Below are 10,437 nucleotides of genomic sequence, written 5' to 3'. Positions count from 1 at the left end.
CCTGGGGCTGGACGTGGACACGGACAGGCGGGAACAAGGCTTGCATCGGAGGCGGGAGCACGAGCCTGGAAAAGGGCTCTTTTCCACCTGACGAGGCTGGAACTCGGGAACCTTTGAACCGCTCAAGGTGCGGCAGGAGACCGACCTCCAGCACCCGCGCTCAGGTGCCTCCACCCAGGGGCCCCGCCTCTCGCGATACTGGCCGGCCTTCGCCCTCCCGGCTCCGCTAGGCCCCGCCCCTCCCGCAGCCCCTGTGTCGTCATTTCCGGTGGGTCTGCGGGCAGAGGGAGAAGATGGCGGCGCTGGGGGAGCCTGTACGGCTGGAAAGGGGTGAGTGCGGCGGCGGCCCGGCCCCGGGCGGGCGGAGGGGGTGGAGGACTGCCGTGTCACCACAGGGGAGGAGGAGAGGCCCCGGCTCCAGCCCCGGAGCCGGCTGCCCCTCCCGCCGGCGCCCGGCCCCAGGGCAGGCGCCCGCGGTCTCCTGACTGGTACCCAGACCCTCGTCGGTCCACATAGACTGCACAGTTGGGCACCACCTGTCCGCCTCGCAGACACACGCTGCTCTCGCGCTCCCCGGCTGGGCCCAGCGGGCACCGCGTTCAGAGACGTGTTCGCCCGAGAACCGTCCGCCGCCCGGTGGGGACGGGCTGCACTCACAGCCCCAGTGATGGGTGCCCACGCCCGGGGTGCCCGCCTCAGCCCCGGGTCGCAGCCCTCCCCGCGCGCGGGACCCTCCTCCTCCTCCGGTTCGCGCGCAAGAACCCCATCATGACTTTGACCGCAGCTCCACTTGCATTTGTTCAGTATCGGAGTCTTTCCTGGCTTCGGTGCCCCACCCAGGCACAGAGAAGGTGCTTTAAAAACAATGCTGCTGGTTTACTTGGTCTCGGGAAGGTCACGGAACTAGGAGGAGGAGTGGCAGATTGTAAAAATATGAACTAGGAGGAATAGTGGCAGATTGTAAAATGAAAGTTCAATCTTATTCCTTCTATACAAATTCTACAAATGCAACTTGTGGCTGGTTCCTTGCTGTTTAGAGAAGACTGAGGAGTTAGAGCCCAAATGCCAGTGAGAATACAGGATTCTGTCCCTCTCGGGGCCCTGTTAACAGATTTTCAACATCCCACTCGGTCCTCCCCAAATCCTCTATTTCAGTCCATTTCAAGCATGCTTTTGGCAGACCCGTAGTGGAAGTCATTGGTTACGAGTCAAGACGTACAAACGAAACCGTTTGAATACTAGTAAGTAGTAAAGAGAGTTTAGGAAGAAGATGAAGCATATCTTGCAGATATTAGCATTTGCAGTGACAGCCTGAATATTGAGTACCTTCTGCTCTAAGAAAGGAATAGGTTTTGTGGAATTACTGTACTTAGAGAAACCTCTTCCCCGGTGTATTCACACCAACGGATGTGCACTTAGCATTGTGTACTCCTCATGGTGTTCACGTTTGTAAGCCTCTCTGTAAATGACATCGTTCCCCTCAGCCCACCAGGCGGTTAATGAATGCATCATTTGTGAGGGAGTGGCCGCTCTGGGGAGACGGACTGGGTTAGGCCTGAGACTGTGACATCTTCCTCCAGCACAGTGGCTCTGTGCTCTGTACTGGGAACAAGTCTGTTTGGTGTTACCAGAAGTAGGTGTTTCTCTTTGAAAGCCAGTTGGTTGTAGGCTGCTAACATGTTGGAAGTCTTTTCCCCCTTCCCCTCCAATATATTTGTATTGATTTCAGAGAGGAGGGGAGAGAAAAACATCAGTGATGAGAGAGAATCATTGATCGGCTGCCTCCTGTACAACTCCCACCGGGGATCCAGCCCCCAGCCCAGGCATGTGCCCTTGACCGGAATCCAACCCGGGACCCTTCAGTCCGCAGGCTGACGCTCTATCCACGCAGCCAAACCAGCCAGGGCTCTTTTGCATTTTTATGCAGCACAAAATGTGAAACTTAACCTCTGGCATTCCCTTTTGATAGTCATGGCTTTGTGTTTTGCTCTTTCAGAGTTCTTTTCAGTTCCACGGTAGAATGCTCAGCACCTTAGTTGGATGAGTTGCTCATGGTTGCCATTTAGCCAGATAAGAAAGTCAGTACTGCATCACCTCTGATTCTTACTTAGAATTCTGTTTAACAGACTATTATAAACATTCCATACAGTCCTACAGTATAAAATCGGTACATATCATCAGGATCCCTGGATGTCTTCTAAATCATCAAAACATGAGTCAGTAGAACAGATTTAAACATATGTTAGGTACAGAGTAAGTTCAGGAAAGAGTATTTTACTTTTTCAAATTTTTAATTGCATATTGTAACTGTAAATTAAAATAATTGATACACTAACAGTCCCCATTCACCAACTGTTCAAGTAATGGGATATCAGAATGAGGAAAATCTATTTCCATTGGATTTGATCAACATTAGTTTAAGCTGAAATTGGAAAATTTACTTTTTTCTCCATTACATTCATTCCCATTTTTCCAGTTGCAAACACAAAGAAGGCCATAGTAATTCTACAAAGAAAAAGTTCTAGTCCGTCCACTTAAAAGGGAGCAAGGAATAGTAGAATAATAGGTACTCTAGCCCCGTGGGGTTACAAAAACAGTTAAGAGGAAGAAAATCAAAGATAATCATTAACAGTGTTGTAAACATAACTCTGAATTTCATAAAATTTCTTAATTCATAGAACACTTATCCTCACACTTCCCACTGAGAACTAACATGCTTAATATATTTGTATAAAGGTGTACCATCCCTTAATATTTCTTATGATTAATTGGTGCCAAACGTAGCATGATATTTCTGCTTGCTATATGCCAGACCCTTTTTTTTTATGAATTTCTTGCTTTATTTATCAAGAAACTTTTATAAGGAAGGTACTCTTGTTTCTGTTTTTCAGTAGGAAAATGAGACACAGGGAAGTTACGTAACTTGCCCAAGATCACCCAGCTAGTATTGAAACCAGATTGACAGAACTAATTGTTTTTATTTTGCTATTTTGTAAACATATATTTGATTATCTTAATTAAAACACTGTTTTGATTCTAAGTTGAAAACAGGCCATTTGTACCATTGTTATACATATCTCTGCCACTAACTGCATCTGTAATGGAATAGTCCATAACTACATATATATTGTGTTTTCCTTAGGGAAATTAACAGTGATTTTACTGGCACAAAAGTGTGTTGTTCTGTTCAGTGCTTTGATTATTAATACTAATGATAAGTAAATTTTTATTGACTATATAGCTACTGATTTACTGTTAGCTTTTCTGAATCATAGACAGTGTTTGTCTATCATGTTTTTTAGTCTCAGTTCTTTCTTGTGACATCTAGTATTTTACATTCAGTCTTTCTGTCACTCAAAAATGCTTTTTCCCAGATTTTGTACATGTGCAACAGTAGTATTTCTTCCTAATATACTGTAATATTCAGCATTATTCTCAGATTTTACATTCCTATCCTCAGGTATACTAGTATACATATCCGCCCAACCCCCCTCCCCCCCCCCCCTCACACACACAAGTTCACCCTCTTCACACTTTTTTAAAATGTTTTTCCTATTCTTGTTCGTCCTTGAGGAATGAATCCTAACTGCTACTCAGTTACATAGGTATTTAGAGAATCTTCAGAGAAAACTATGAGTGTGCATTTGTTTAACTCCAGATATCTGTAGAGCAATTGAATTGTTGGAAAAACTACAAAGGAGTGGGGAGGTACCACCACAGAAACTTCAGGCTTTACAAAGAGTCCTGCAAAGTGAATTCTGCAATGCTGTAAGAGAGGTGAGTACATGGGATTAAAATTTACTAAAAACTTAAGTTACTTAGATAGGATAATACTCTGAAATTTTAGTTCAGAATTTCTTAAGAAAACAAACTTTAGAAAAACATTAGAACCTGTTTCTCATTTTAGCAATTTTTATTAGACAAACATTTCACAAAGATGCATAATTTTGCCTAAAATTTTAACACATTCATTAACTTCGTAGAACTCAAGCATGGTGTTTTCTGAGATTTAAAATCACGAACTTTGGGTTTTATAGGTATATGAACATGTCTATGAGACTGTGGACATCAGCAGCAGTCCTGAAGTGAGAGCTAATGCTACTGCAAAGGTAAAGTTTTTCATTTGCCAAAAGTGAGAGAATTCTTTTAAAATTCGAGGTTTTAATATGCAATTGTTAGATTCATAATAGGTTGAAATTTTGAAAACTGTCTTTCAATCTATACTGAACCATCTCAAATACTAAGAAATAGGATCTTTTTTTATTGTCTTTACAAAAGATAATCTATCATGCAGATTAGATAATACATTTAAAATGCAGTTGCACACAAATAATAATACACATCCTATATAATAAAAGCCTAGGTGGCGTCACTTGCAATGTCATCACAAGATGGCCACCACAAGATGGCTGGCAGGGGAGGGCAGTTGGGTAAGACCAGGCCGGCAGGGGAGGGTAGTTGGGGGCAAGATCAGGCTGGCAGGGGAGGGCAGTTGGGGGCGATCAGGCCGGCAGGGGAGCAGTTAGGGGGCGATCAGGCTGGCAGGCAGGCAGGCAGGCAGGCGAGCGGTTAGGAGCCAGCAGTCCTGGATTGTGAGAGGAATGGCCGACTGCCGGTTTAGGCCTGATCCCACAGGCAGTCGGACATCCCCCGGGGGTCCCAGATTGGAGAGGGTGCAGGCCGGCCTGAGGGACAACTCCCCCTCTTCCTGCCCCCCCCCCACGAATTTTATGCATCAGGCCTCTAGTATCATATAATACATAATAATATACAGTATACATATTTAATTGCATCGATTGTGTATATTTTCATCAAAGGTCTGATGTATGAATTATCCTCATTTTATTGGTGAGGAATCATCAGATTGTTACCTGCCTCAGAACACACAAATAGTAAATGGTAGAATTGGGTGGGGTGCTCCCCAGGTTTCTCTTTGCTTTCTTTACCTTAACTCTGCAAAGATGTGGTAATGTCAGTAGTAAGTACTCTCTTCAGAGCTCAGGTGCCAGGCTTCCTGTGCTTTCTCTGTGGGGCTTTCCTCAGTAATTCCCACATGATCTCAATATCCATGTGTAGTTAGAATAAGTTAATGTCAGCAGAAAGTGATTTATATTCGAATTAGTTATTAGCAGGTAATTTTTCATTGATAGTTACTGGTTCACAAAAGGAAATACTGGATTCTCTGTTGAATACAAACACTTAAACATGTGGGTGTAGTTTGACAGAGTAGAGAAAAACATAGAAACTTGGCTTTTATTCCTGAGTTATGTGACTTTCATAACTTACTGAATATCTGAGCTTTAAATCTAGTAGTAACTGTAGATAGTTAACTAAAGCAACAAGAAAGTTCATGTTTATATGTACTTTTTCTCGATATTGAGTTATTTCTTGATGAGTTAGTTAGTGTAAAGAACAAATGGTACAGCAGCCAGGTGACTGCATGTAGGAACACCCACCCACTTCCTTACAGGTTATGTAGATGTGTTGCGTCCTGTACAAAGGCCTTTGAAGGAGCTGAGCTCTCCAGCCCCAAAGCTAAGCCTGCTGGGACCTGGGGGAGAGGCTCTCCTCTTTAGTGGCAGCATTCATTTGCTGAGCAAGCCTGCCTGCCAAGTGCTGCACAGCAGTTCTGGGAACTGGATGGCCTGACCTGAACACTCCTACATAGTCCCAGAGTATGCTTTCCAGCCGCCTCCTCTAGAACACCATTCTCCTAGCTCACCTGCTCAGAACTGCCAATGCATTTTGTGGGTATTCAAACATCAAATGTATGCACCTCAGAAATAGGTAAAAGGAGATGATTGAGCTGAAGCAAACAAAGGTGATACATTTAAACATGTAAAATTTTCTTTCAGGCTACTGTTGCTGCATTTGCTGCCAGCGAAGGACATTCTCATCCTCGAGTTGTTGAGCTTCCAAAAACAGAAGAGGGCCTTGGGTTCAATATCATGGGAGGCAAAGAACAGAACTCTCCAATCTATATATCTCGAATAATTCCAGGAGGAATTGCTGATAGACATGGGGGCCTCAAGCGAGGAGATCAACTTCTCTCTGTTAATGGAGTGGTAAGGATGTTTTATTTCTATTTGTAGTTATGTGTTGTGACCACTTGGGGGAGTATATGAGTTATAGAAACAGAAGCTATAGGGGGGCAAAGCTTTGTAGTTTAAAAATCCTTAGAGCCATGGTCAGCAAACCTCTGCTCTCAAGCCACATGCGGCTCTGTGGCCCCTTGAGTGTGGCTCTTCCACAAAATACCGACTTCTGCGCATGGGCCACGAAGTTTCATTCGCACTGTACGTGCGCACCCGCACGTGGTATTTTGGGGAAGAACCACACTCAAGGGGCCAAAGAGCCGCATCTGGCTCTCGAGCCGCGGTTTGCCAAGCCACAGTTTGCCAACCACTGCCTTAGAGGAATCCAAGGCAGTACTATTTAGTACAGTGATACAGTTTAAAGCACTTTCTGTGTGTTTAGCTTTTTCCAATGAAAACTAGCAAAACTTAGTGTGATTTTTATGAAGTGATTAAGCTGTTTAGTAGTTAAGGCAGTACGTTAAATTAGAAGTCTACCCCTCATTTTAGTCATATAGAATGGTGGAATAATAGGGCATGTAGACTGATGTGCTAATTATTTGGATCTTTGAAACCAGTTCTTGGACTACAAACAGTATTATTCAGCCGAGGATTTCACACTGATTAACATGGTAAAGCTAGGTTATTTCATAAGTTTGTAGTGTTGAAATGATAAAACATTAAAACTTTTTTACTTACATGTATTTTTAAGCATTTTTGCCTTTTGAATGAATTGCAAAACCTATATATTAATTGTGTGTGTGTGTGTGTGTGTTTTTTTCTAGAGTGTGGAAGGAGAACATCATGAAAAAGCCGTAGAACTGCTAAAAGCAGCTCAAGGAAAGGTTAAATTAGTAGTGCGATATACACCTAAGGTCTTAGAAGAAATGGAGTCACGTTTTGAAAAAATGAGATCAGCCAAACGCAGGCAGCAGACCTAATGCAGTTCAGAACTTTATATTCCATTTTGCTTTTAGCTAGAGAAGTTTTACTGGTGACCTACTGATGGCCGCAATGCCAACAATTATAAGGAAAAACAAACTTCCCGTGAAATGCTCCTTGCCATTTTATAAAATGCCTATTTTAAAATCATGTGTGGTTCCAGAGATGCATACACTTTTTTCTGACAAGAAAAAGTAAAAGGTGATGAGGGCAATTTTGTCCTGCTCTTTTTACAGGCCTTTTTCAAATGAAGATTTTGTCATAAAGTTGTTATAGATTTTTAATAATGCTTTTTAAATATTAAGATGTACTTTTACATTCTTAAATCTTTTTTTAGGAAAAAAATGTTCTTCGTTTGATGCTTATTTAAAAATAATAGTTCTCAAATTCTTTATTTGCTTTTTTTTAACCTGTAAAATTTCTTTATAGTTTTCCAAAAAAAATTAAACATGACAGTTTCAGCTACAGCAGTTCATTACATTGTCAGTGTTAACATCATTGCTGCATTTTTGTACTTTGAACACACATAATATATATAATCATAGGTAAGTCATAACTCAGCACAGTGGAAGTTTTTTACTTTTATTTAAACATAATGTATAGTGAATACTCATTTGTACTGATTTATAAAAGTAAGTTTTTAAACACTGAAACAATCATTGGTAAATATGTATTCTTTCATAGTGTTTGAGCAGCAAAGCAAGAGGATGTAATTTGTGTGTTAGCATTACTGATTAGATCTATTTATATTCAACAGTATGTCAAATTACAAATGCTAAAACAGGTTCAGGTTTCATCTTTCGCAATTTTTTTTTAATGCTATTCATTTCTATTTAAATATATTTTTTATATTTTAGTCCTTCCATTCCTAGAGATGAGCCATTTCGTTTGTGGTGGGAAATAGCAGAAGCAAAGAAGAAAAAGTAATACTTTAACCTCATTAGTCTCACACTTTTACCAGCTCAGTTTAAAGCATTGATTTTAAATAGGTTGATTATAGGAGGATATATGTAATAAGATGTATAGAAATTATGAGGTAATGTGTTCATAAGAATCTGCAGACTGTCGAGATGAGTACAAACTTAATCATATTAAAATGGTTTGATTTAGAGATGGGATCTTTGTTTATGATTCAATATGATGGGAATTGTGAGAGATACTTTCAGTTGTCCACTGGATGTCACTGTTTTACTGAAAGGCAGCTATTTGTGAAGGACTGTGACTGAACTCTTTAAAGGCTGGAATTAAAGAATTGAGGGTCATTTTCAGTCAATAACTTAGGAACATTTTTAAGTGAGAGATGCTAAAAGGAAGGTAGTGGTTTGAAATATATAAGGAACTTAGACCCTGTATAAGAAGTGGGCATTTTAAAACATTCCTTCAAGAAGACTATAGATGTATACTTTTTCCTGCATGTTTGTGAGCATTGTGAGTCTTAAAAGATTATTCCAGTTTTCAGTGTTTTTTTCAGAATAAAAGTCAGTTGGCATTGTTATTTATCATTTAGGTATTGAACACTGGATTGCATGGTTGGATGTGTCTTTAGTCCACTACAAAATGTGCTTGTTATTAATAGGAATGTTGTTAAATTGTATATTTTCAAAATTAATAATGTTTTTAAAATGTTGAGACCAAAGTAGTGTAGAAGAATTATGGACTTAATTTAATTGTAAAATTATTAGAGGTATTTGTTGTAGAGCTTTATATATTAAAGAGAGATATTGGTGCATATAAAACAGTAATGTTGTTATGCTCGTATTCTTGCATTACAAAGTAAACCCTAAAGAAACCTTATTTTAGTATAGCTACAGCTGCAGTAGCTTTTAAGGGCGTGTCAACATTTCATTATAAATTATAGCTTCCTGGTTCAGTATCTCAGCTGTTTCAGAACTTGCAGCCAAGTTAAATCTTTTTTGGTGTTGAAACTTAATAAGTTAAGTAAGCTATTTTTTTTTCTTCTACAGTAATCCACAATCTGTTCTTTGTGTGGGTTGGCACTTATTTATAATTCTTAAAATAAAGATAGCTTAAAAGAGCCAAATACAGTAGTTTTGCTTGCTACTGTTGAGCATGAATAGCAGTAGTTTGTTTTTGTTAAAAGTTTTCATAGTGTATCCCAGAATTTTAAATTCTGACCATAGAAAAATTCAATTATTCAGTGGCAAAGATGTACAGTAAATAGTAGTTTGCTATCGTGAGGAAATGAAGGAATTTTTCATTTTATAAATAAATGTATGATTCATGAACATAACCAAGCACGTAGTAAGTATATAATAGGTGTTTGATTTGTAAAATATAATTATCCCCTCCCCAGTTTCCTTTTTTTTTTTTTTTTTTTTTTGTATTTCAAAATGGGTTGATTCTGAACCTTAGCCCCATATTAGAACATCCTGCAGACCTTTAAAAAAGATTCATACCTGAGTCCCATCCCACACCAACTAAATCAGAATTTCTGGGGCTGGGGCCAGATTCTTGGTTTTTTAAAGCTTTTCCTGTGGTTCTGAGTGACACATACGGTTGAGAATCATTAATTTCCCCTTTATAAAATGCTCTAAATACACTGGACTGTGTTTGGAAGTACCAGAATAGAACAATTTACAGCTACTATTAAGTAGCAAATATAATGATTGGTTATATTTCTTTAGGAATAAAAGGTACTTGGCATTCTTTATTTGGGAAATAATTATAGCCTTTTTTAAAAAATAGTAATAAAATCTGAAAATAATTTAAACATAAACTTTTAACGTCTGCCATCTTTTTGCTCTCTTTGCCTTTTTAAAATTTACAATGATAAATGTTTATCATTTTGGAAAGCATGTTTAAAAATTGCAGATGAGAAATAAAGTCATTGATAATTATGTGTTGTCTTAACATGGACACTTTATCTGTTAGCAATATACTAGATTATAGTGGCCTAGTTCTTTGGGGTTTGATAATTCAAATGTGTGTTTTTTTAAATTGTCTTCTAAATTTTTGGAAATTATTTTGTTAAGTACTTAACGTAGTTTGGCTCAAGTACTTTGTTTACAATTTAAATGGATATTATAGCATTTAATGGAAGAAATGGTTATGGTTTATTTGAGAAGAATGTCAGCATGACTTGGTGTAGACTTAAAAGAATACATGTGAATATTTTATAATGTGGAATGGTCATTGAAATATCAAGGACTTGAGTAATTGTATTTCCTGAATAAATGTATGTTTATGAATTTTCTAACTTATATTTTGTTGTCTCCTCTGGTAACAACATTTCCAAACTTTCACTAATAGTGTTTTTTCAAAGGTCATTGTATTTCTGTGATAGTTAAATAGAGAAAAACACAAAACAAATGCTTGCTCATTAATTTTCAAGAACTTCCAAAATGATTTGTATCTGGACATAGTTTTAAAAATACTAGCAAGCAGCCTAGTGGGCAGGGCT

The 10,437-nt window shown here is 39.2% G+C and overlaps 1 protein-coding gene across 2 annotated transcripts; it reads left to right on the top strand.

Moving 5' to 3' along the window:
• The first annotated feature begins 203 nt into the window (after window positions 1-203).
• LIN7C (lin-7 homolog C, crumbs cell polarity complex component) lies at window positions 204-10,237 on the top strand. 2 transcript variants are annotated; one of them, XM_059709173.1, is made up of 6 exons: window positions 281-330; window positions 805-840; window positions 3,659-3,777; window positions 4,038-4,109; window positions 5,856-6,065; window positions 6,860-10,237. In XM_059709173.1, the coding sequence occupies exons 1-6, from the start codon at window positions 294-296 to the stop codon at window positions 7,013-7,015; spliced, it is 630 nt and encodes a 209-aa protein (XP_059565156.1). In that variant the 5' UTR covers window positions 281-293; the 3' UTR covers window positions 7,016-10,237. The 2 variants fall into 2 exon arrangements, with proteins under 2 accessions (XP_059565157.1, XP_059565156.1); XM_059709174.1 differs by lacking the exon at window positions 805-840 and having other exon boundaries at window positions 204-330.
• The last annotated feature ends 200 nt before the right edge of the window (window positions 10,238-10,437 follow it).

Source organism: Myotis daubentonii, chromosome 9 (genome assembly GCF_963259705.1).
Source record: "Myotis daubentonii chromosome 9, mMyoDau2.1, whole genome shotgun sequence".
Lineage (NCBI taxonomy): Eukaryota > Metazoa > Chordata > Mammalia > Chiroptera > Vespertilionidae > Myotis > Myotis daubentonii.
This window is presented reverse-complemented; position numbering and strand designations above follow the sequence as displayed.

Excerpts from the sequence above, each read along its gene's own strand:
- LIN7C (XM_059709173.1), top strand. The coding sequence starts at position 294 with ATGGCGGCGCTGGGGGAGCCTGTACGGCTGGAAAGGG. Across the intron at positions 841-3,658 it reads GGCTTCGGTGCCCCACCCAG|ATATCTGTAGAGCAATTGAA; the intron begins GCACAGAGAAGG and ends GTTTAACTCCAG. Across the intron at positions 3,778-4,037 it reads TCTGCAATGCTGTAAGAGAG|GTATATGAACATGTCTATGA; the intron begins GTGAGTACATGG and ends TGGGTTTTATAG.